Source organism: Schistocerca americana, chromosome 8 (assembly GCF_021461395.2).
Source record: "Schistocerca americana isolate TAMUIC-IGC-003095 chromosome 8, iqSchAmer2.1, whole genome shotgun sequence".
Taxonomy (NCBI): Eukaryota; Metazoa; Arthropoda; class Insecta; order Orthoptera; family Acrididae; genus Schistocerca; species Schistocerca americana.
Window position 1 is genome coordinate 116,153,240 of NC_060126.1, and position 27,827 is coordinate 116,181,066.

At 42.9% G+C, this 27,827-nt stretch overlaps 1 protein-coding gene across 1 annotated transcript in view; it reads right to left on the reverse strand.

The window, feature by feature from the left end:
* The window catches only part of LOC124545612, a 103,371-nt gene that overhangs the window by 36,798 nt on the left and 38,746 nt on the right, over window positions 1–27,827 (reverse strand). Inside the window, exon 2 of the mRNA XM_047124560.1 lies at window positions 5,180–5,350. Within this exon, the coding sequence (XP_046980516.1) occupies window positions 5,180–5,350 (171 nt within the window). The remainder of the gene's footprint in view (window positions 1–5,179; window positions 5,351–27,827) is intronic.

Consider the following 27,827-nt stretch of genomic DNA (forward strand, 5'->3'; position numbering starts at 1 on the left):
AAGGCAGGAGGGATTGATAACATTCCATCACAATTTCTAAATTCTTTAGGGGAAGTGGCAACAAACCCACTATTCACTTTGGTGTGTGGAATGTATGAGTCAGGTCACATACCATCTGACTTTCTGAAAAATATCATCCACACAATTCCGAAGACTGCAAGAGCTGACAAGTACGAGACCTATCACAAAATCAGCTTAACAGCTCATCCATCCAAGCTGCTGACAAGAATGATATACAGAAGAATGGAAAAGAAAATAGACGATATGCTAGATGACGATCAGTTTGGCTTTAGAAAAGGTAAAGGCACGAGAGTGGCAATTCTGACGCTGCGGTTGATAATGGAAGGCAGACTAAAGACAAATCAAGACCCGTTGATAGAAGTTCTCGCCCAGGAAAAAGCGTTCGACATTGTAATATCTCCGAAATTCTGAGAAGAATAGGGAAAAGCTACAAGGAGAGACAGGTAATATACAATATGTATAAGAGCAAAGAGGGAATAATAAGAGTAGACAACTGAGAATGAATCGCTCGGATTAAAAAGGCAGTGAGACAGTGAAGTAGTCTTTCGCCCCTATTGTTCAATCTGTACATCGAAAAAGCAATGATGGAAATAAAAGAAAGGTTCAAGAGTGGAATTAAAATTCAAGGTGAAAGGGTATCAGTGTTACGTTTCACTGATGGCGTTGTTATCCTGAGTGGAAGTGAGTAAGAATTACATGATCTACTGAATGGAATAAACACCCTATTGAGTACAGAATATGGTTTGAGAGTAAATCGAAGGAAGACGAAAGTAATGAGAAGTAGCAGAAATGAGAACAGCGATGATTGATGGTCACGAAGTAGATGAAATTAAGACAGCAAAATAACTAATGACGGACGGAACACGGAGGACATCAAAAGCAGAGCAGCAATGGCAGAAAAGGCATTCCTGGCCAAGAGGTCTGCTAATATGAAATATCGGCCTTAATTTGAGGAAGAAATTTCTGAGAATGTACGTCTGGAGTACAATAGTATGGTAGTGAAACATGGACTGTGGGAAAACCGGAACAGAAAAGGATCGAAAAATTAGTGATATGGTGCTACATTCGAATATTGAAATGTAGGTGGACTGACTGATAAGGTAAGAAATGAGTAGGTTGTGTACAGAATCGGAGAGGAAAGGAACATGTGGGAAACACTGACAAGCAGAAAGAACAGGTTATAGGACATCTACTAAGACATGAGGAAATGACTTCAATGGTACTAGAGGGAGCTGTAGAGATAAATTTTGGAAATTTGTGGTAAGGAGTATGGGACCATATTGCTGACGTCATCAGTCCCTAGGCTTACGCACCAATTAATCTAACTTAAATTAACTTACGCTAAGGACAACACACACACTCGTGCCCGGGGGAGGACCCAACGTTTGGACAGGGGGAGCCACGCGAACCGTGACAAGACGCCTAAGACCGCACAGCCATCCCGTGAGGCAGCTGTAAAGTGCAAAAAGGACAGAGATTGGAATACATGCAGCAAATAATTCAGGACGTAGGTTGCAAGTGGTACTCTGAGATGAAGAGGTTGGCACAGGAGAGGAATCCGTGGTGGGTCGCATCAAACCAGTCAGAAGACTGATGACCCAACAAAAATTGAGGATAATGAGCAAGGGACTGCATTAGCAGTGTGTTGATAAGTTGAGAATTTGGATCTTACTGGAGGCGTGCTGTTCCCGTGACCTGTTTAGAGCCTCTGCCTAGTAAGCAGGAGACGAGGGTTGCAATCCCAGTCCGGCACAAATTTTCATCTTTCCCCACTGACTTTAATAAATGCTCACAGGCACCCAGTGTCTATAATTCCTTTGTGTCTTGATTCATAGTAGCTGTTGGATCAAAATCGGTATTTCTTCTTTAGGACATGTTCGTGACTGCCTGCTGCACATTCTCCTCCTACGGGAATCTTTGATCCTTCAAGACATGTTCAGGGGACCGAAGGCTTCACAATCGCAGAAGCAGAGACAGGGTCGCGTGTTCCATTGTCTCCAATTTCAGCTGACGTTGCTTCTTCCAGATCGACGGGTGACTTGTGTCAAAACTCCACCAGCGCAGATCTTGACCCACCATCGGTGGTTTTTGAGACTTTATGTCCCATACGCATACTTAATTACACTGAATGTATACGCATCTGCGAAAATCGGCAAGCATCAGCTGTATAATGGAATGACGACAATGATAATTTGTACCGGACCGGGTATCGAACTCGGTTGTCCAGCTAATCGTGAACGGTCGCCTTACTAATAGACTACACGAACTCACCTCATGGCCATACCGAAAGTTCAATACGCCGTCAACCATCTCTCTAAAACCTGCATTGGTGCTTGTTTTATGAACAGGGGAGACATTTTAATTGAAAGTAGCTTGCCTGGTGTTGGTGAATGAATACGATACTGTCGTGCATGTGTTCTACAAAAATATAATGTAATGTTCCTTAGGACATGCACGCACCTGCGAAGGCATTTTGCATCGTATTTCTGAACAACACAGGCACCGAAGTATACCAGATTTAATTCTCCGATGCTATCCTTCGGCAGCCAAGAAAGTATAACAGCAAGCTGTCCCTGCTTAAAAGCGTTTGGTAATAATGTCGCTATAATTCACGTTTCCGCATTTACCGCAAGCAAGACACGAATGCCACGCTGATCCCTTGCTACATGTCGGTACTTATATACCCGCATCGAAGTAGCACTATATTGCACATACGCTGCAGCAATTACCTCAAACACAAACTTTTTGATCACCTATACGTGTATATGTGTGTGTGTGTGTGTGTGTGTGTGTGTATGTGTGTGTGTGTGTGTGTGTGTGTGTGTGTGTGCGTAATATAAGTGGAGGTAAAGACGACTAGCAGGCAGGCGAATTCATGGTCTTATTGTTAAGTGCATTATGAATGGTGCTATATATATTTCCTAATCTACTATGCTTTATCCCAAATAACAAAATTACATCGATACGAAGGTTTAACGAAAATGACATTTGAAATATGTAAGACTAACTTCTTCTCCATGGTCTCCTACATTTCCTGCGTTAGGCAAGAGGCTGTTCTCTCATCAAAAATGGTCTGTCCATCTCTCCTTAAGCCTTCCAACATCTGCTGTTCCTGCCGGCTTAGAAACTAAGGCTGGTTTGGGAAGTCGTTCACTGTCCAATGTGTTCTTAAGAGGTGTTTCGATATTTGGTTACTATGCTTTCCACTGGCTATACTTTTTGTTCTTGTTGCACTGTTATGTTTTGTATGTGGACTGTTATTGAGCAGCCTTCTGTTCTTCTTGGGAATATCATTCCTGCAACACGATATTCACTCCATGAAGAAGTATTGAAAGAGCTACATATTTATCAAATTTTACTCTCGTTCTCTTTCTGCTCTTATTGTTAAGTGCATAATGAATGGTGCTGTATATTTTTCGAAATCTAGCCGTTTTACATCAGTATCTTTATTACTGTGCACGACTAATGTGAATGAATATTGCTGAAAGTAGTAACTATGGAAAACACACGTAAAATACTGGAGATGAATTCATTGTAACAGTGGATATCGAGTGACCGCTCCTGATGACGATTATGATGGCATCTTCGGATGGTGTATGTCAATCGAATACCGTTTATTCGCACAGTCAAAAGTTCTGCCTCATGATGATTCTGTCACGTGCCTATGAATTGCAAAATAGTATACAAAGTCACAGAAACAACAAGGAAACCTGCCGCGGTCGTGTTACATCTCCCCTTTTGCCTCTGCCTTATTTTGTGTATGATTTTCATGTATGACGGCGCACTTCTAAGTAATGATATGATTAGATTAGCTTATGTCCACAGAAATTAATAAATCTAATATTTATCATTACAAGGTCGCTATGATCGTCAGTAGTGCGAAATGAAGAAAGAATACCCTTATTTCAACATACGGGATTCGACATTATGCTCTCTGGATTTGGTGGCATGCGCAGTGTTTGCGTCAAAAACTACGACCAAACAGGTCTAAGGAGGCTCAACGGTACCGACCGACCACCGTGACATCCGATAGGTGTCACTGGATACGAATGCGGAGGGTCAGCACACCTCTGTCTCTGCAGTTTGTCAGTTTTCGTGACCACAGCCGCTACTTGCGTCAAGTAGTTCCTCAATTGGACAGTGTTTGCGTACCATTATTAAATGCATGGTATACGTTTCTATATCTTCACAACAGTCGCTGATCTCGATATTTGTTTAAGTTCAGTGTCTGATAATTAATTTTCGTAAGCAATTTCAGTTGAAGCTTCCAGAGATCAGTCGCATTACTTCAGAACAACAGATGAGATCACTGACAAGAAAGTGTTTGAACAGGTAAGATTTTTACTTTCAAATTAACAGAACGGCTCGGTAAGCAATAGTGACGATTAAGTTGAGACAATGGACACATATTAAAGACGAGAATTATACATCCATCCGAGCACACAGATTTTTCCTCCTTGTTAGCAATACATCACCACAGGCGAAAGCTGGGGATGTTTCTTCAAAGGAACCGCAGACTTTCCCTGCCCCATCCTTCTCCAGTTGACTAGACAGTTGCTAATAACCTCGACATGGACGGAACTTTAGTCATTTTTCCCGATATTCTTGACAACCAGGCCAGCTATGTTCTAGAACCTATTCCAAAGACTTGTAATGTTCTTGCAGAAGTGAGAATACTCCAGCGTGCTGTAAACAAACTTTTCACAACACTCGCTATACAGCTGAAGTATCTGTTTATCTTTTTGCCATGACGGAATGCATATATATGTGAAAACTTTTCATCTCTTTTTATAGAGTTGTTACTCGCTTCTTCGGCTCGTCGTCTGACTTGGAGAAGTCGGTTCGTTGCTGTAAGCGGAGGGGTGAAAATGAAGTTCCGCCACGACGGGTGGGAGCTATTGCGGGCTGACATAAACGTGGACCCTTACGAGTATAGTGCGTATGTCTACACAGTTTTGGAGAAAGTAATATATAGTATTTCACAGCTCGTTTAAGAAGGTCGCTAGAGTACTGTCATGCACGGAACCTATGCTTCCTGGTGTTGTAATTTGCAGCAGTGTGATGTTCTAACGATACACGTGTATTATCTTTAAAAGAATCAAAGGCTTTTTCAGAGGGGAATTACGAGATATCCAAGCTGAGAGAGATGATGACGTACCTTCCCGTCCGTCGGCGATCGGTTCGCCGCGTTCCCTGGGGTGCGGCGCCACCTGCTTATCGTCAGGCCGCGTGCCGGCGCCGCCGTCGATGTCGGGGTTGTTGACGCCACAGCCGTCGCTGCTGCAGCATCCGCTGTTGTTGAGCCCCTGCTCCCCACGAGCGCTGCCACCTGCGATACAAGACGATGCTGTGTCTGAGCCTCAACATTACGTCTACATTCATACTCCACAATCCACCATACGGCGCGTGGTGGAGGGTAATTCGTACCACAACTAGCATCTTCTCTCCCTGTTCCATTCCCAAACAGAACGAGGGAAAAATGACTACATATATGCCACTGTACGAGCCCTAATCTCTCTTATCTTATCTTTGTAGTCTTTCCACGAAATATAAGTTGGCGGCAGTAAAATTGTACTGCAGCCAGCCTCAAATACTGGTTATCTTTCCTCCAGAGACTCCCAGCAGAGTTCCTGAAGCATTTCCGTAACACTCGCGTGATGATCAAACCTACCAGTAACAAATCTAGCAGCCCACCTCTGAATTGCTTCTATGTCCTCCCTCAATCCGACCTGATAGGGATCCCAAACGCTCGAGCAGTACTCAAGAATGGGTCGTGTTAGTGTTTTATAAACGGTCTCCTTTACCGATGAACCACATCTTCCTAAAATTCTTCAAATGAACCGAAGACGACTATCCGTCTTCCCCACAACTGCCATTACATGCTTGTCCCACTTGATATCGCTCTGCAGTGTTACGCCCAAATATTTAATCGACGTGACTGTGTCAAGCGCTACACTACTAATGGAGTATTCAAACATTACGGGCTTGTTTTTCCTATTCATCTGCATTAATTTACATTTATCTATATTTAGAGTTAGCTGCCATTCTTTACACCAATCACAAATCTTGTCCAAGTCTCTTGTATCCTCCTACAGTCACTCAACGACGACACCTTCCCGTACACCACAGCATCATTAGCAAACAGCCGCACTTTGCTATCCACCCTATCCAAAAGATAATTTATGTAGATAGAAAACTACAGCGGACCTACCACACTTCCCTGGGGCACTCCAGATGATACCCTCACCTCCGATGAACACTCACCATCAAGGACAACGTACTGGGTTCTATTACTTAAGAAGTCTTCGAGCCACTCACATATTTGGGAACCAATCCCATATGCTCGTACCTTAGGAGTCTGCAGTGGGGCACCGAGTCAAACGCTTTCCGGAAGTCAAGGAATATGGCATCCATCTGATACCCATCAACCATGGTTCGCAAGATATCATGTGAAAAAAGGGCGAGTTGCGTTTCGCAGGAGCGATGCTTTCTAAAGCCGTGCTGATGCATGGACAGCAACTTCTCTGTCTCAAGGAAATTCATTATATTCGAACTGAGAATATGTTCGAGAATCCTGCAGCAAACCGATGTTAAGGATATTGGTCTGTAATTTTGAGGATCCGTCCTTCTACCCTTCTTATATACAGGCGTCACCTGCGCTTTTTTCAAGTCGTTCCGGACATTAGATATCATGAACAATGTTTGTGCTCATGTGAAGATTTTATCCGCTCGCTGACGGAGCAGTTCTTGGGCTGGGTAATCGACACTGTGCAAAGACACCGGAAAATCGTGAAGCTACAGAATGGAGAGACTGTGCTACCGGTTTGTTTCTTTCAGTGTTTTTATTATTTATTGCAGAAGTGCTTTCATGAGTTTTAAAAGACGATGAGAGAAGTTTGCTCTAGTCAAGTCAACATTCGAACGTGAATGCGAGCTCAGCATACGTGAGCTCATTATATGCTTATCGGGATAATTACATATGACTGTCTTGTGTGCTGGGATCTGATGAGGAACTGATTTTAGCTAAATTCTAATAAACGTGTATTTTTTAACACAATCTGACACTGAACGAGAAAGGGTAATGAATTCGGCCGAGGTATATTCAGAGTAACCAAATATAGAATCGTACACCCATTTAATGTATATTGTTGTATTACTACACAGCGAAGGATGTGCTGGGAACCAGTTATCAAAAGCAAAGGGAAATTTATGCTTCTAACATCAGTGCTAACAGAGTCCTCTCCAGTATTCTCACTATCAAGTAGAAGAACCGATAACCTTCTGATTCTAGATGAGTGCTTCCAGTTCTGAACTTTTTAGACACCAGGGGATAATCACTTGGTTGCGCACAGCGTGCACGAATCACTCCATAGCAGCAAGTAGGAGGTGATGTTCTGCTAGGGGAAAGACAATAGCATTAAGGGAAACGAACAGACGTTTTGAGTAAGAAGATCACTCGCAAAGGCGAAAATAGATATTGCTATCGATTTTGTATGGCTTTAGCCAGTGAAGTCCGGAAAAAAGAGTGGCAGGATTCATAAATGAGTGGAGGAAGACCTTACGCATAGTTATACCATGTACTACCGGTGCATCACTCGCATGACAACTACCGATGGGAGAATCATAACGGCTATTACACATCTGAACATCAATTACGATTCCAGAAGCATGTGTATCGCACTGTTTACGACTCTGGTGCGTCGTGTGATAAAGAACACACCTTTCTTTGGCTGCATCTATTTGCACGATTCTACGAATTTTCTGTTACAGCTGATGTGTTCGCAGGCGAATTTAGTAAACGTACTATCAGAGAACAATTGCAATGTATACAGACTCTTATGCAGACTTGTAGTCAACAAATAAATTCGTCCAAAATGAAATTTTCACTCTGCAGCTGAGTGTGTGCTGATATGAAAGTGTCTACCTGACCGAGACTCGAACTCGGGACCTTTGCATTTCGTGGGCAAGTGCTCTACCGACATTTTTTTAACAGGAGCAGATATCCTTATCACATTTTTTTTCTTTTTTAAGCATTTTCTAGGAATGTCCTGGCAAATGAAAACAGTGCGTGCCGGACTGAAACCCGAAATGGGATCCGACTCAGTTACCCAAGCGTTGCCTCCAGGAGACAGTTTTAATCTGTTAGGAGGCTTCGTATCAGCGCACCCTCCGCTGCAGAGTGAAAATTTCATTCTGGGAACATATTACGGAGACATGGCGTAGCCACAGCCTCATAACTGAGCGATGTCTCCGTAATATCCATCTTCCAGCAGTGCTAGTCTTGCAAGTTTCGCAAGAGAGCGTCAGTGAAGTTTGGAAGGCAGGAGACGAGGTACTGGCGGAATTACAGTTGTGAGGAGGGGTGCTCGGTCGTGCTTGGGTAACTAAGTCGGTAGAACACTTGCCTGTGAAAGGTAGAGCTCCCAATTTCGAATCTCAGTCCGGCACCCACAGTTTTAGTCTGCCACGAAGATCCAAGTAAATTATTATTTAATATTAAAAAATATATACTATTCTGTGAATTTGTCAACACGCAAATTGTTTATTTGTTGACATTGTCTTGTTCGTCATCAGTATAATACCGTCGCCTGTAAGAGAGCGTCTCTGATGCCAGTTAACGGAAAGCGACCATCCCAGAAGTCTTTTTAAGTCGTTTAGGGAAACAGTTGAAACGTACAGACGTCAATGAGAACCCCACTACTCTGGAACACCAGTTCGCTGCATTAACCATAGTGCCGCATCACTCGCTCAATTTTCATGGGTACTGAACAACGATTTCCTGTACGAGTTTCAAAGGGTCTCGATGAAGTTAATACTGTTAAGCAGGAAGCTGGGATAAGAATCCAGTCCATGCACTTCATAGGCGGCTAACAACCATGTGAAAATTAATGGAGGTGGAATGATGTGTCGCTGAGTATTTTAATACAATCTGTTTCCTTTTGTGAACGTATGGAATAAATAAAGAATTCCAAAATTATTTATTAATATGAACCGGTATGATACCATCAAGGAAAATGTCGAATTCGTGTCCTCCAGCAAGAAATACTGATTGCAACGTATATTTGAATTAACCAATGTGGTCACAACAGAAGTGACAGCGACATATGTTATAACTTGTGACAGTGACCTAATTAAAACTACTGTCACACCACTGATGTTAGCAAACAAGGTGATTATCCTTTTGGCGTCGTTGTAATTACGTTAACAGATGTCCTATTGGTTCAGCGAGAATGAACAAATGAAAAGAATTGCTGTGCCATGTTTCTTTTGATTTATGTGGTTTACTGTTTCTGTGGAACAAAAATATTATTTATTATGTGTGCTCATGACGTTGTTACTTTGTACGACATGTAACATACTTTTATTTCTGATCATGACTTGATCGTTTGAATATCGTATGAAATAGATTTTAGGCGTTTGCATCTGCTAAACTGCTGCAAGACCAAAATGGCTCTACACTTGTAACTCCTTAAAAGAAAGATATAAGTAAATTCTGTCATTAGTAATTCTACAGTCTTCGTCCGACAACATTCTAATGCCAATAGAGAGATATAAATAAACGCTGTCAACAGTAACTGTGCTGTCTTTGTCGAAAAACAGTGTAATTAAAAGCATACTATAGTAATCCTGGCGCCATCTCTTTGGAAAGATACTGAGACCCAGTGATTCTTTGGTCGCCACCACCTTCGCTTTCTTTTTCTACAAGAGGGGAATCGCATTTTGTTTGTGCAGAAGAATAGTAACCCTCAAGAGAGTATTTTAAATGTTACAGTCACCAGGTACTATTGCTGCAGAAAAGAAGGAATATGCAAAATTTTCGTTATTTCGAGACGACTTTTTACTGTGTGAAAGTAACAAGTCGATTATACACTGGCCCGTCGACGCTGGTATTCAACGCCGTACCAGTGATGGAGGAATTAGTGCAGTTATACTCCAGCAGCTGGATGGCATCAGTTTGCTTATGACGAGTTGCTGCGGAGTATCTGTTAAGCAACACAGCGTGTGCTTATTGCGATAATTGGCACGTGGTGACACAGGCAGTTGATGCGGGCAGTAGTTTCAGAGAGGTCTCGGGTATGCGGGTGCTTCGCAGAGTTGCCTAACTGGCGTGTCGGAGCGGAGATGCCTTTCATTCCACGAACCGAGCGTATTCCAATTCTACATTTGCATCTGCACTCCCCGATTCGACTTCAGAATGTGGCAGAAGATACACCGAACGAGAAACAGTTCCCCCTTATCCCTGTTGTACATGGGAAGAACGGATGTTGGTATCTCTCTGTAAATCTAGAATATCCTCTTTCTCTCTCCTTGTTCATCGACCACACAAGGTGAGGTAGTTAAGCATGCCAACCAAAATATATACAGAACAAGAAAATATATTCAGGTGTAGTCTGAGTTGTCAAAGCGGTCGAAGTGACGAATTTTATGATTTTGTGACATACAAAAGTAATTAATTTCTAACGTGTATGGCACCAACTAATTTCGTAACTTATATATATATATATATATATATATATATATATATATATATGGAATTAGTTGGTGCGATAATACATGTTAAAAACTACTTTTGTATGTCAGAACATCATAAAATTCGTCACTTCGTCCGCTTTGACTTAACTCAGACTACACCTGAATATTTTTTCTTGTTCTTTATATATTTTGGTTGGCATGCTTAACTACCTCACCTTGTGTGGTCGATGAACAAGGAGAGAGAAAGAGGATATTCTAGATTTACAGAGAGATGGCAACGTCCGTTCTTCCCATGTGCAACAGGGATAAGGGGGAACTGTTTCTCGTTCGGTGTATCTTCTGCCACATTCTGAAGTTGAATCGGGGATTGCAGATGCAAGTGTAGAATTTGGATACGCTCGGATATATTACTGCATTCGAAATAGCTTTATAAGACTTTTTCACAGTCACAGCATACGTGAAACATGATCGGATACTAACGTGTTAACAACGCCGCAAACTGTACCAAACGTAAGGAAACTACTAAGGAAGGTATGGTGGTTCGTGTGTTTACCTATGCATTGGAAACCTGTAAGTTTGCGCTCTGCTAACGTAGCGATCAGACAACTTCCTCGTGAAACTATTCAGAGCTCTATAATGTATACGACGTTCGAAAAACTGCATAGCGCTTTCTTTAGTTGTGAAAATCGCCGGACAGTTAGTTATACAGGAAAGGTATACTCACCGCCCCAGGTCCACACGGCCAGTCTTCACAAATATTACTAAAAATATTAATAAATTGGCAGTGTGAGGAATAGAATACGCCAGTGAAAAAGAACAGCAGCTGTTGTAATACATGCAAATAATACATAAGCAGCAGTAATACATAATGTACCTGTCAATAAGAGGAGCACTGAAACCGCGAATGGGACCAGCCAAAGGTGTGTTCTGCAGGTTCTCCATTCCAACACATTTCTTCCTTTTGAAATTTCGCCCCATCAATAGCTTCATGGCAATGACTTTCAACTCGGTTACAGTCCCTGGAATGCTGTTTACGAAAACTAAAGAATGTGGCCATCCTCCGAAAGATTATGTTTTGCGAATGAACAATCGTTTACAAAGCAACGGAACTTGAATCCTCTCAATCTGCACCACTGTTCATATAAAAACTCACGCTAGCTGACGTAAGTGGATAAAAAGCGACCGTGGTCTCATAACTCGTGGTGTAGGCTTAACAGGAATCGCGGCATTGGTTCCTGTTTTGTTAGCGAGACCCTAAATAACAAGAAATATCTGCTGTTATTAACAGACATTCTGCCGCATTTATGTAAAGATATTGCACTTGGGACGAGGCAATTAATATGGTATCTACATGACAGGTATCCTGCCCAGCCAGAACATTTAAAGATTGGAAGTTCAGAAACCACAGAATGGGCTCCACGTTTCCCAAACTCATTTCGATTCACACTATGATCAAATGTATCGTGACACCTATCACTGGACATTAATATGCGTATGTGCAAACCTCAAACCAGCTCGAACTCTGCTGGGGACACTGTCAATGAGGTTTCTGAAGTTCTGTGGAGAATGACAGCCCACCGTTTCTCGATAGCCAAAACCAGAGAACGCCGAGCTGTTGTACGCTGGGGTCTCGAGTGAAGTGGCTGTTTTCACTTATCCCAAAGATGTTTCTTGGTTTCAAGCTGGGACCCTCGGCAGACCAGGAATGGCACTGCCCAGATTGTTCAGGTATGTCAATGTCCACAAGCCATTGCTTTACAGATGTTGTTTCATCACAAGGTGCTACATGAAGCTGATACAAACAGTAATTGTCTCCTAACTGCATCTCTACTGCACGCAGTACAAAATTTGTTACAATGTGTTTGTATCCTCCTGCAACTGAAGTTTTCTTCAGTGGAGTGAGAGGACCGTAACCTAAATATGAAAAACACTCACTCTTTGTAACAACTCCAAACCTGCATTTCGATGTTGACACTACACGTGGTTGCAGTGTATGTTTTTCAAGCATTCGCCAAACGCACTCTCTTCCATCGGATTGCCGCGTTATTCATCACTCTAAAACATCGTCGCTGTTTGCACCATTTCAAGCCCCACTATGTGTGGCTTATGAGGACTGCCCGGTGACCGTACCCGATTTTTTTAACCCCCTGCACACATTTATTGTGCTTGCTGGATTTGCTGGTAGCATTTAGCAACTCACGAGTGAGTCCTTCTGGTGATTTCACGCGATTTTTTACAACTATCCTCGTAGTGCTCGACGATCTCTGTCCATAGGTAGATGAGGTCTGTCTGATGTTAATTTAGATGTGGTCGTTCCTTCTCGTTTCCGCTTCAGAGTCAGATCATCAAAAATTGACTTGGGCAGTTTTAGAAGTCTCGTAATGCCCCTGATGGACTTTTTACTCAGATGACATTCAATGCAACAATAAGTCCACGTTCAAAATCACTGAACGCTCCCGGCTGGCCCATTCTGCTACTGCTTCTCTGCTGACAACACAATATCTTCGTCTCCTTTCTACTGTAAGGTCGGTAACTTTTGATGTACAGTACTGAATTTCGCATAACATAGTGTCCGGATATTTTTGATCAGACGGTGTATATATGTGCAGGAAAAGAGGTCAAAAAGAAAATAACGAAGACTCCCGAAGTTACGAAACGCCATACAACACACGTGTGCAGAGTAAAATATTCCTATGAAATTCAGCAAGTAGTATAGTCAGTCCGGTGTTACAGCTTGTATCACTGCTCACAGTCACCAATTTGAGAACTTGATACGACATTCACAACGAACCATACATGAGCGACATGCTTGCTTACATTTGGTGTAGTACGCAGACATTTGTAGGACCTCTTTTCCAGAGGGCGAGACAGTGTTACACAGCACGATTCCTTGTTATAATTTGACGAAATCACACATGTCGTATACCGAAGTCCTCCTGAAGTAGCTTTCCAATGTCACAAAAAAATATACAGTATCTTAAAATAAAGTCCATGTCTTACATCGACGGCTATAAATCTTAAAGATTACTTGCGTACGTCAGACGACAAAGAAAGACAAAGATAAGAAACACAGTATCGAGTAAGAGTCCTAATTACCCAATGTTTCTTTAATCTCAATCCATTAGGGTAGATACACTGTGTACTCAAAAGTATCCGGACACCTGTCTAGCTGGCCGTCGTGGCCGAGCGGTTCTAGGCGCTTCAGTCCGGAACCGCGCAGGTTCGAATCCTGCCTCGGGCATAAATGTGTGTGATGTCCTTAGGTTACTTATGTTTAAGTAGTTCTAAGTCTAGGGGACTCATGACCTCAGATGTTAAGTCCCATAGAGCTTGGAGCCATTTGAACACCTGGCTGAAACTGACTTGCAAGTTCGTAGCGCCCTCCATCGGTAATGCTGGAAATCAATATAGTATTGTCCCACCCTTAGCCTTGACAGCTTCCACTCTCGCAGGAATACGTTCATTCAGGGGCTGGATGGCTTTTGGGGAATGGGGAATGGCAGCCCATTCTTCACGTAGTGCTGCACTGAGGAGAGGCATCGATGTCGGTCGGTGAGGTCTGGCACGAAGTCGGTGTTCCAAACCTTCCCAAAGGTGTTCTATGGGATTCAGGGCAGGACCCTGTGCAGGGCAGTCCACTACAGGGATGTTATTGTCGTATAACCACTCCACCACAGGCCGTGCATAATGAACAGGTGCTCGATCGTGTTGAAAGATACAATCGCCGTCTCTGAATTGCTTTTCAACATTGGGAAGCACGAAGGTGCCTAAAACACCAATGTAGGCCTGTGCTGTGATAGTGTCACGCAAAACAACAAGGGGTGCAAGCCCCTCTATGAAAAACAAGACCACAGCGTAATACCACCGCCTCCGAATTTTACTGTTGGCTACACACGCTGGTAGATGACGTCCACCGAGCATTCACCATACCCACAACCTGTCATCGGGTCGCCACATTGTGTACTATGATTTGTCACTCCACACAACGTTTTTACGCTGTTCAATCGTCCAATTATCTACGCTCGTTACACCAAGTGAGGCGTCGTTTGGCATTTACCGACATGATGTGTGGCTTATGACCAGCTGCTTGACCATGAGATCCAAGTTTTCTCACCTCCCGCCTAACTTCCATAGTACTTGCAGTGGATCGTAATGCAGTTTGGAATTCCTGTATGACGGCCGGAATAGATGTCTGCCTATTACACATCACGACCCTCTTAAACTGTCGGCGGTCTCTGCCAGTCAACAGAGGAAAATCAATGCAATCTAAACACAAGGTGTACCACGAGTCGATACACGGCTCAATGCCGTTTCCCGTTATTTTATACAACACATGGTACAATAATTGACGAGTTTTTGGAAGAACCTCAAGTTGTCTCTGCTTAGAAATATGAGCTTCGATTGAAAGTCAATACGTGGCCTCACTATTCTATTGAAGATATATGCCGTCGTATGACGATGGTGGTATTCTCCCGTGTCACTGATCTTCGTTGAAACTCACATTCAGTATATGTGATAGCCTGATATTGTTTTGCGCGTTACAAAAGACCCCCATAATGCTTTTCCCACTTTATGACGTCAGAAAATTGGCAGACTCAACGTCGACGTTCGATTGCACCGTCCGAGTTCCTCCGGCTTCCCGGCTGCTTTACACCATGTGGTATGGAGTGTGGGGTACAGTGACGCAGTGTGGAATTCAGCGTGGAATCGTCCCTGTGTGGGGTGCGTCGCAATGAACAGAAGCCTGCTGCAGGTCGGGAAACTCTTCGCTGCAAGTTCCTGGGACATATTTCACAGACGACTTACTCGAATTTTATCTACGCAACTGGATTATTTGAAATCTGATGTGTCTTAATTTTTTGAAAAATGAATAGTTTCGAATCGTTGAGCGTGCATTCTATTTTAATGTATGTGGCTACGCTTTGGAGAGTGTTAGAAGACATCAAAGTGTGTTATATATAACTGTTCATGTGTTGAGGATGACTTGTACTTGTTTACTTCATTTTAGGGACAGACGTCAATTTTTGGCTCTGATATCACTTGAAATTCTCTTTGTCTCCAGGAACAGTAATACACCCGACTCACCACGAAGAAGCTATGAAAATTGGTCACAAATTGAGGTTTATACAGGTATCGGCAGAAAACGCAAAATTATAAACTTCAGCGTCCGACGGATGAATGTGTGGCTCTGAAACGCAGCTACCAAGGATAGTAAACAACGGGCAAGTCGATACGAGCGCATCAAAGTCTTGCGAATTTCATTCCGTGTAATATCTACATCTACATTTATACTCCGTAACCCACCCTACGGTGCGTGGTGGAGGGCACTTTACGTGCCACTGTCATTACCTCCCTTTTCTGTTCCAGTCGCGTATGGTTCGCGGGAAGGACGACTGTCTGAAGGCCTCCGTGCGCGCTCTAATATCTCTAATTTTACATTCGTGATCTCCTCGGGAGGTATAAGTAGGGGGAAGCAATGTATTCGATACCTCATCCAGAAACGCACCCTCTCGAAACCAGGCGAGCAAGCTACACCGCGATGAAGAGCGCCTCTCTTGCAGAGTCTGCCACTTGATTTTGCTATCACGGTTACCAAATAATCCTGTGACGAAACGCGCCGCTCTTCTTTAGATCTTCTCTATCTCCTCCGTCAAACCGATCTGATACGGATGACACACTGATGAGCAATACTCAAGTGTAGGTCGAACGAGTGTTTTGTAAGCCACCTCCTTTGTTGATGGACTACATTTTCTAAGCACTCTCCCAATGAATCTCAACCTGGTACCCGCCTTACCAACAATTAATTTTATATGATCATTCCACTTCAAATCGTTCCGCACGCATACTCCCAGATATTTTACAGAACTAACTGCTACCAGTGTTTGTTCCGCTATCGTATAATCATACAATAAAGGATCCTTATTTCTATGTATTCGCAATACATTACGTTTGTACATGTTAAGGGTAAGTTGCCACTCCCTGCACCAAGTGCCTATCCGCTGCAGATCTTCCTGCATTTCGCTACAATTTTCTAATGCTGCAACTTCTCTGTATACTACAGCATCATCCGCGAAAAGCCGCATGGAACTTCCGGCACTATCTACTAGGTCATTTATATATATTGTGAAAAGCAAGGGTCCTATAACACTCCCCTGTGGCACGTCAGAGGTTACTTTAACGTCTGTAGACGTCTCTCCATTGAGAACAACATGCTGTGTTCTGTTTGCTAAAAACTCTTCAATCCAGCCACACAGCTGGTCTGATACTCCGTAGGCTCTTACTTTGTCTATCAGGCGACAGTGCGGAACTGTATCGAACGCCTTCCGGAAGTCAAGGAAAATAGCATCTACCTGGGAGCCTGTATCAAATATTTTCTGGGTCTCATTAACAAATAAAGCGCGTTGGGTCTCACACGATCGCTATTTCCGGAATCCATGTTGATTCCTACAGAGTAGATTCTGGGTTTCCAAAAACGACATGATACGCGAGCAAAAAACATGTTCTAAAGTTCTACAACAGATCGACGTCAGAGATATAGGTCTATAGTTTTGCGCATCAGCTCGACGACCCTTCTTGAAGACTGGGACTACCTGTGTTCTTTTCCAATCATTTGAAACCTTCCGTTCCTCTAGAGACTTGCGGTACACGGCTGTTAGAAGGGGGGCAAGTTCTTTCGCGTATTCTGTGTAGAATCGAATTGGCATCCCGTCAGGTCCAGTGGACTTTCCTCTGTTGAGTTATTCCAGTCGCAGACTGGCGCGTGTATACGCAGATACCATTTAGGAGAGCACGTGTAGCCGGGCTCAAAGAGGCCGCTTGGAGTAGCGGCGAGTAGCTCGAGATATGAACAGGAGCAATGCCAGTATCCAGCGACGTTGGCGGAATGGGTGAACGATGGCCGGTCACAGCGTCAAAAACGAACTCGTCCATATAGAGAGCCGTCAGGACGAGAGGATAAAGCGGAGTCGCACTCACAGCCCCGGATTCATCAGTATCATCGATCCGACAAGCAACTGGCGTTTCAGAGACAAGAAGGGCCATTAATAGGCGACTCATGAAAATGCAGCTGAGTTCGTGGCTCCCCTTGCGCCGACTACCTAAGGAAGCCGTTTGCTGCTCTGTCGGGAACATCATTAGGCCTTTACTCTCATACACTGAAGTAGTCTTCAGTAAAGAGTCTCATTCCGAACTGAGCCACGATGACCGGCGAAGACTGCTTGGAGACACATCCGACAACAGAGGGACACCAACGTGACTGTCGCTCATCAAAAGGCCCGACAACCCGGAGTGACGCTCTGGGCTGCCATTTCCTTTCGTAGCAGCACCCCTTGGGTTGTCATCCGCGGCAGCCTTACAGCACAGTGGTACGTGGAAGATATTGTACGCCCCGTTTTGTTGCCCTTCTTGGTAAGCCATCCTGGCCCTACATTTCGGCAAGATAGTTCCCGCCTGCGATAATTTCTATTGACTTTCTTCGTACTTGCCAAACCCTACCTTCGCCAGTAAGGTCATCTGATCTCTCCCCAGTTAGAATGTGTGGAGCGTTATGGGCAGGGCCCTCTAACCATCTCGAGGTTTCGACGATCTAATGCCCTAAATGGACAGAATTGCTTGCAAAAGGGGCTTGGACCTAACCTGCCTTTGACTTGCTTCATTTGTGAAGCTTTTTCGCTTTAATCGATAATCCAGTTCTTCTGGAATTGTAATAATTTGTTTGTTTGTAAATGCACATAACAACTTCCTCCCAATTCGTAAAATTGATTAGTAGCCCTCGTTCTTCTCTCTTTTTGGGCTTGGAATGTATTAGTGTATTATGTTACCATTTCCAGTTTCGTACAGAACATAGCTTAGCCTGTAATTACGTTCAACACTAATTTCATTTACATCATTTTCAAAATGGTTCAAATAGCTCTCAGCACTATAGGACTTAACTTCTGAGGTCATCAGTCCCCTAGAACTTAGAACTACTTAAACCTGACTAACCTAAGGACATCACACACATCAATGCACGAGGCAGGATTCGAACCTGCGACCGTAGCGGTCGCGCGGTTCCAGACTGTAGCGCCTAGAACCGCTCGGCCACACCGGCCGGCACATCATTTTCATGGCTCGTTTTTATGTAATGTCTCTGCTCTCTTTGCGTTCCAGTAAAGTGGGCGATTAGCGCGGGTTGCTTGTGTAATTATATGCTACAAGGTCACCTTCCACAAGCCGACCTCGATTGGCGTGTTGAGTCAGTGGGCTTACGACAGAGAAACAGGCTATAATTCTTTTAAATGATTAACGTTTTTATTCTATCTGTTAATTTTAGAAATTCTAAAGTAATGTGGTTGTGCCTCTCTTTTCTTAACCTTTGTTAAATTTACTAGAAAATTTTATTTGTAAATAATACAAAGTTTCCTTTGTTAACAGCTCTGGGAATAAAACATAATTGGTGAGACACTATTCTATCTGACCTGTTCCTCCTGCTCTCTGCTCCATGAATTATTAGCATTTCACTTTTGTTGTATGAAGGTGCCGTTAACCATACTTATTTTACGCTGGTGTGCTGAAATGAAAATCTTTTGCATATCTAAGAATGCAGTTTCCATACCAATTAGACATTTGTAGCACGCCGTCATAGAGGTGTTGCAACTTTAACGGCCTCCATGAAAATATTGCCACAGGAGATCGAGTACTGCCTCAAAAAGTGTAATTCTTGGGTGATTTGACATTGTAATGCCTACAACATTTTTGGTCCTGTATTCCTCAGTTGAGCGTAATATTACGGTATATTGATAACTTTTACTTATGGACCGTCTGACAGCAACGGAATAAAACACAATTTTAGTGCCATACGCGGTTCTCCTTTATTTTCTGCAAGGCATCATCAGTGGCCTGGAATATGTACATATGTTAGCTATTTAATTTACATTTTTTGTCACTGTGCCTATAGGTTATAAACAGTTCTGGTGGTTGGTATTTCCTATTAAGTAGTAATATTTTGTACTGTACTTACAGGTTGCGTGGACAATTTCTTACATATTACGCTCCTGTTGCATTTTTGGTGTTGTTCTTCTTCTTATGAATGCCAATTTTCGGTTTTTTTTTTCCACATACCACAGCACTATGAACTGAACGCTGGTTTCAATGCAATGTTTTGGTTTCACAGCGTTCAGTTCATAGTGCTGTGGTATGTAAAAAAAAAAACCGCAAATTGGCATCCATAAGAAGAAGAACAACACCAAAAATGCAACAGGAGCGTAATATGAAACTTCCTGGCAGATTAAAACTGTGTGCCCGACCGAGACTCCAACTCGGGACCTTTGCCTTTCGCGGGCAAGTGCTCTACCAACTGAGCTACCGAAGCACGACTCACGCCCGGTACTCACAGCTCTACTTCTGCCAGTACCTCGTCTCCTACCTTCCACACGTTACCGAAGCTCTCCTGCGAACCTTGCAGAACTGGCACTCCTGAAAGAAAGGATATTGCGGAGACATGGCTTAGCCACAGCCTGGGGGGTGTTTCCAGAATGAGATTTTCACTCTGCAGCGGAGTGTGCGCTGATATGAAACTTCCTGCAAGGTTCGCAGGAGAGCTTCTGTAAAGTTTGGAAGGTAGGAGACGAGGTACTGGCAGAAGTACAGCTGTGAGTACCGGGCGTGAGTCGTGCTTCGGTAGCTCAGTTGGTAGAGCACTTGCCCGTGAAAGGCAAAGATACCGAGTTCTAGTCTCGGTCGGGCACACAGTTTTAATCTGCCAGGAAGTTTCATATCAGCGCACACTCCGCTGCAGAGTGAAAATCTCATTCAGGAGCGTAATATGTTTGAAATTGTCCACGCAGCCTGTAAGTACAGTTCAAAACATTACTACTTAATAGGAAATACCAACCATAAGAACTGTTTAAAACCTATACGCACAGTGACAAAAATGTAAATTACATAGCTAACATATGTACATATTGCAGGCCACTGATGATGCCTTGCAGAAAATAAAGGCGAAACGCGCATCTCACTACAATTGTGTTTTATTCAGTTGCTGTCAGACGGTCCATAAGTAAAAATTAACTATATATTGTAATGCCTACTTTTTTGTGACGAACGGTAATGTTTAGGCACTTGATCAGAAAGGCTATAGAAAGGAATTCTGGCATCTGTGTGCGTGTGCAATATACACGCAGGTTCACAGCGTTCAGTGGCGCAGTGGATGGATGTCGGGAAGGGCACAGTGCAAGTAAGGAGCCAGAGAGGCGATTTACATTTTATTGGCGCAGCGGCGACGTGGGGACAGGACGGTCTTTGATGCCTCTACCTCAGGGCGTGAGTCCACTCACCAGGTACTGCGTGAAAGCTAACCAAAGTGGCTGCACATCGTATCACGTGAAGAGAGACGAGCTGTGGATTCTCACTTGCAACCAGTGCAACCGCTAATAGCGTCCTAAGCAAAGTCACTTTAGTGACTGTCGAGAAACTACAAGATCTTGGTCATATCACCTTCTTGTAGCGCTGGCAGTAGTGATACTTCCAAACGTTAGTAAAACTTCCAAAAAAGTTTACATCTCTGTTTTTGGCTCTGGAATATTGTGGAATACACTACTGGCCATTAAAATTGCTACACCAAGAAGAAATGCAGATGATAAACAGATATTCATTGAACAAATATATTATACTAGAACTGACATATGATTACAATTTCACGCAATTTGGGTGCATAGATCCTGAGAAGTCAGTACCGAGAACAACCACCTCTACCCGTAATAACGGCCTTCATACCCCTGGGCATTGAGTCAAACAGGGCTTGGATGGCGTGTACAGTTACAGCTGCCCATGCAGCTTCAACACGATACTACAATTCATCAAGAGTAGTGACTGGCGTATTGTGACGAGCCAGTTGTTCGGCCCCCGTTGACCAGTCTTTTTCAATTGGTGTGAGATCTGGGGAATGTGCTGACCAGGGCAGCAGTCGATCATTTTCTGTATCTAGAAAGGCCAGTGCAGGACCTGCAACATGCGGTCGTGCAGTATCGTACTGAAATGTAGGGTTTCGCAGGGATCGAATGAAGGGTAGAGCCACTGGTCGTAACACATCTGAAACGTAACGTCCACTGTTCAAAGTGCCGTCAATGCGAACAAGAGGTGACCGAGACATGTAATCAATGGCACCCCATACCATCACGCCGGGTGATACGCCAGTATGTCGATGACGAATACACGCTTCCAATGTGCGTCCACCGAGATGTCGTCAAACACGGATGCGACCATCATGATGCTGTAAACAGAACGTGGATTCATCCGAAAAAATGACGTTTTGCCATTCGTGCACCCAGGTTCGTCGTTGAGTACACCATCCTAGGCGCTCCGGTCTGTGATGCAGCGTCAAGGGTAACTGCAGCCATGGCCTCTGAGCTGACAGTCCATGCTGCTGCAAACGTCGTCGAACTGTTCGTGCAGATGGTTGTTGTCTTGCAAACGTCCCCATCTGTTGACTCAGGGATCGAGACGTGGCTGCACGATCCGTTACAGCCACGCGGATAAGATGCCTGCCATCTCGACTGCTAGTGATACGAGGCCGCTGGGATCCAGCACGGCGTTCCGTATTGCCCTCCCGAACCCACCGATTCCATATTCTGCTAACATTCATTGGATCTCGATCAACGCGAGGAGGAATGTCGCGATAAGATAAACCGCAATCGCGATAGGCTACAATCCAACCTTTATCAAAGTCGGAAACGTGATTTCTCCTCCTTACACGAGGCATCAAAACAACGTTTCACTAGGCAACGCCGGTCAACTGCTGTTTGTGTATAAGAAATCGGTTGTAAACTTTCCTCATGTCAGCACGTTTTAGGTGTCGCCACCGGCGCCAAACTTGTCTGAATGCTCTGAAAAGCTAATCATTTGCAAATCACAGCATCTTCTTCCTGTCGGTTAAATTTCGAGTCTGTAGCACGTCATCTTCGTGGTGTAGCATTTTTAATGGCCAGTAGTGTACTTCCCTAAAGGAAATTCTTGCAATATTTACAGCTAACATGAGTACAAGTTTACGTGTATCGAGCTGTTTATTTCCGTGTACATTCCTTATTTCCTGCAAGGTAACAAGGAGGATGAGCATGATTATTATGAAGTCATGATGAAACTTTTGTTTACTGTACTTGTCTATAAATTGGCTCCGTTGTAGCCGGCCGCGTTGGCCGAGCGGTTCTAGGCGCTTCAGCAACGACAGACAAATTCACTACGTAGTGCTACTGAGAGACGTATAGTACAATAAGATCGAACTGTACTGATATACTTTCGCAGAACTCCCTTACATGCACCTTGTGTGTGAGGAAGTTCGTTGCAATGCTCTCACTGCTGAAAGGCTGTACAGGGAACTATTTAGTAACAGGAATCCTCCGTCATGATGAATGTTTATTTTAGTAGGGATGTCCGCAACCATGTCAGTGCTGTGACCTTAGTCCCCTTCATTATTTCCCATGGGGATATCTGAAGTCTCTTGTTTATGAGACGTCAGTGGATGCGGAGAAGAACTAATTACCAGACTTGTAGCTGCCAGTGATGTGGTTTGAAACAGAATAGGGATATTTGTCAGTGCGCGTCAGGAACGTGTTCGCCGAAGTCATGCTTGCACTGAGATTAATGGCCGCCAGATTCAGAACATTTTGTAAGGTAGAGTACAAATGGTACGTACATTGTATCGTTGATGGTATTTGCAGTTGACTTTGACTAACGTAAATAAAAAAGTACGAAGTAATATGACTTTATTCCTATAATACCACTAAGCTGGTTTCTCCGGCACCAGGTTCCCTACCTCAAATTGTTCAGTGGAGTATCTTCTATGTCTTCTTAACTTTTTGCACGCTCTTGAAGAAACAGCCTGTAGAGCTACCAGAAGAATTATAGTCTCATTTTACAGTTCTCGAAACTGCTCCCGTAAACGGAAATGTGCGTTTTCTGATGTCTTAATCTCAGTTTCCATTCTATTCTGCTCACTAAACGTCTTCTCATATTTTTGCGAATTTTTACAACATATTATCCCAGAAGGATACTCTTTTAAAAGTGAATTCATCTGCCGACAATGGGGGATCATAGCTGGGCACCTTTCTCACGACCGTGCGCTCATTTTCTCCACGTTAATTTGTAACATTGCTTTCCTTTTCTGAAAGAACTTATCATGAGCTGGAAATCCTCTTTGCCATCACCTATCAGAACAACGTCGTCCGCAAATGTGAGCCGATTTATTGTGTTCCTGCCCAGTGTAATATCAGAATTATAGTGGACTATGGCTGTGGTTTCAGAAGAAACCGATCAACTATTAATCTGCTTTTTACTTCAGTAACCGAGAAGGATTGGAAACATAACATTGATACTGACATGGTTTTCGTTGATTTCGAAATGTCTAGAAAGAGCTTCAGTTTCCACTGAAGTACTTTTGATACAGATGTGTTTAGAGGAAATATATTGCAGAGTAAAGATCAGTACAGGAATGTCAGAGAGTTTTTGAAGTCAGAGCTTGTCTTAGAGAAAGAGATACATCATGTACAATACTTTTTTAAACGTGATTTTAGAAAAGAAAATTGTAGAATACAAGAAATTGAACCCATCTCGAATACGACTGGGCAGGGACACAATAAATCGGCTCATATATGCGGACGACGTTGTTCTGATAGGTGATGGCAAAGACGATTCCCAGCTCATGATAAGTTCTTTCAGAAATATATCAAGGAAATCAGTGTTACAAATTAACGAGGAGAAAATAAGATCGTGGTCGTGAGAAAGGTACCCATCTATGATGCCCCACTGTCGGTAGATGAAATCACTTTTAAAAGAGCATCTTTCTGGGATAATATGTTGTACAAATTCGCAAAAAATGCGAGAAGACTTTTTAGCGAGCGGAATGGAATGGAAACTGAGTTTAAGACATAGGAAAATGCATATTTCGGTTTCGGGACGCGTTGTGCAATAGAGCCGTTTCGACAACTGTAAAATGAGACTATACTCGAGTGTTATTCTTCTGGTAGCTATGCAGGCTCTTTCCGTAAGGCCGTGTAAAAAGTGAAGAAGGCATAGAAGATACTCCACTGAACAATTTGAGGTAGGGAACCTGGTGCCGGAGAAGCCAGCTTAGTGATATTATAGGAATAAAATCATATTACTTTGTACTTTTTTATTTACATTATTTACAGTCAATCGCAAATACCATCAACGACACAATGTACGTACCATTTGTACTCTACCTTACAAAATGTGCTGAAAATGACGGCCATTAACCTCAATGCAAGCATGACTTCGGCGAACAAGTTCCTGACGCACACTGACAAATATCCCTGGAGTGTTTCAAAGCACATCAAAAGCAGTTACATATCCGGTAATTAGTTCTTCTCCGCATCCACTGACGTCTAATAAACAAGTGATTTTAGAAATCCCCATAGGAAATAATGAAGGGAACAAAGGTCACAGCACTGAGATGGATGCGAACATGCACATGGAAATGTGACGGATGATTCCTGTTAGGAAAAGTTTCCTGGACAGCCTTTCAGCAGCGAGAGCAAGAGCATTGCAACGTACTTCTCCACACAGGAGGTGCATGTCAGTGAGTTCTGCGAAATTATACCAGTACTTCTCCACTTTATTTTACCGTACGTCTCTGAATAACACTGAGTAGTGAATGGGTCTGTCGTTGATTCATAGCACGTTTGTCGTGGGACAATGTAAATATGATACAACAGAGCTACCTTATGGACAAGTAGAGCAACAAAAGTTTCATCATGACTTTCTAATAATCAGGCTCATCCTTCTTGTTTCCTCGAACGAAGTAAATAATGTACACCGAAATAAACAGCACAGTACACGTAAACTTGTACACATGATAGTTGTAAATAAACTGGAAAACTGTAACGCTAGAGAAACCTGTAGATAAGTGTACTCTCATATCTCCTTAAGCTGGCTTCTCCGACCCCAGGTTTCCCACCTTAAATAGTACAGTGCAGCATTTTCTATGATTTTTACAATTTTGTACGCTCTTATGGAAACATCCTTTATATGCGTCTGAAACATTTACATTAAGAAAAAGAGATGAAGAAGAACCACAAACCCTTCAGAGAAAGATATTAAGGAAAATATTCGTGTCAAAGGTGACACACAGTCATCAGAGAGGGTATTAAACAACCAAGAACTACAGACTCCTACTCAGAAGCTCATATTGGCTGAAGTATGAAGGAAAGGAGACTGATGTAGGGAGGGCACCTAATTACGGTGGACGAGGACAGACTAACACGAGCAGCATTATGAATATCTGTGGAAAGGGACGACGAAGGCCACGGACAAGATGGAAATATGATGTCAACAGGGATATGGAGATGTTGGGCCTGAGAGCAGGATAATGGTGCACGAAACCCAGGAACAGAAATGACTGGTCTCCCAGGTCAAAGGGATAATTAAGGAAAAGAGGAAGTATAGTAGCTTAAAATGAAAGCTGATAAGGTATTGTGCGGGGCTGTGTGCAGGTTGAAAACATAGTGATGTAGAATTCGGATATTAGTGTTGTGTGCTGTGCGGTGGACGGCAGGGTTGAGTCGCGATATGGCTGTGGCGCCGGGTACGTACCGCCAGTAGAGACAGCGAAGTTAGTGCTCTGGAGTGCATGGCTGCGACTGCTGGAGGCGGCGGGTTGGCTTCGGCTTTTGTACGGTGCCGCCCCCAGCGTACTAGTCCTATGGGGGCGGAAGCAGCCGCCCCCGCCTGATTACGTAACGCTTTCACTGGTAACGAGCCGCGAGCAGAGGGTTCCGCCTGTGATAAACGCTGTCTCGTTTACTTTCTCTGTCTCCGTTATAGCAATCCGTGCGTTAGCGCGAGCCATTCTGATAAGGCTTTGCTGCTCGCTGAAAATCAGTACCGCCGATGTCGTACAGAGGCCGTGAATCCACACAGACATTGCTCAATTTCATTTACGTCTGTCATACTGAAGTGTCAGTCTGTAAGGGTACAAGCAGGCAACCACGCTCTTCTTATAATAATTTGTTACAACGATCGCTCAATATATAGTTTCGGCAAATATCTGCCTTCTTCAGGTGTACGTAAAGAATATTCTATTTTTCTATAACGCGCATTACGAAGGGGGGGGGGGGGGGGAGTTGCTTTATACGCATCCTAAAGAAATTATTTAAAAATACCAAATTATTTAGTTCTTCTTCAGTTATATTAACAACATAATCTTTAAAAAAGATACTGATGTTTAAGTAATATTCAGAACCTGAAAATAGCTTTTAACACACTCTTAGCAGTAACAAGACACTTAATAATATATACTAACGACTTTATGAAAAGAACAAAAATAATTTCAGAAATGCAAATTTCGTACATTGTTTTTGAATTTTGCTCTCAACATAACTTTTAAGGAGATATTGATGTGTAAGTAAGGGTTAGACCTTGGAAATATTCAATGCGACATTCACTGGGGAAAGTGGCAGCTTCTACAGGGAGTTTAAATTTTGGGTTAAGTTTAACTGAAATATTTAAAACATTTATGGAATCTGGTAGAAGAAATCATTTAAAAAATATTTTTTTTTCAAAATATTAAGTAACTGATTACATAATAATATTTTCGAAAGATGGGCGTAAAGAATCCTCCATCCTGCTTGGTATTGCTAGGGTTAAACAACAAAAAGCTTCATACAGATAAAGAAATAAAGTTAAGCACTTTGAACATCATAGACATTTAACAGTTGAGTGAATGTACATCATATAGTCACGTGAGAAACACTGTTTTTTGCAATGCAATGATATGATTTACATTCATTCAAATTTCGGAATAGACAGAGCCTGAATTGCAACATTCGCTTCTTACGTAATTGATGACTGCTTTCGGATTATCTCAGCCAATTTTCAAATCATCGAGAGAGAAAAAACAGTATTTTCCGAACGATTACAGAAACCGTGTCAAGATATTAGATATACGTCGGGCAAAGTCAAGGTTAACCATGAATAGTGACAGAACAAACATACACGTCAATTTTAAACTTGAACAGTGACGGAATTAACATACGTGTTTATTCTGCCACTGTTCATGTTTAAACTTGACTTGGTTGCAGGTATGCGTAAAGTCTTGACATGCTTTATATGCTATTTCGTAAAATATTGCTTTCTCTCTCTGGATGATTTGATAATGGGTTCATGTAACACAAAAGTAGTCACCAGTTAAATATAAGAGTGATTAATGTAACTTTGGCTGTGTCTATATCGAACTGGTCAACACAAGTTGCTGTTCTGCAAATAATCTGCATATCCTTACAGACAAACATTAAATGATCATGATGTTCAAATCACGTTACTTCATTTCTTTATGTGTATGAATC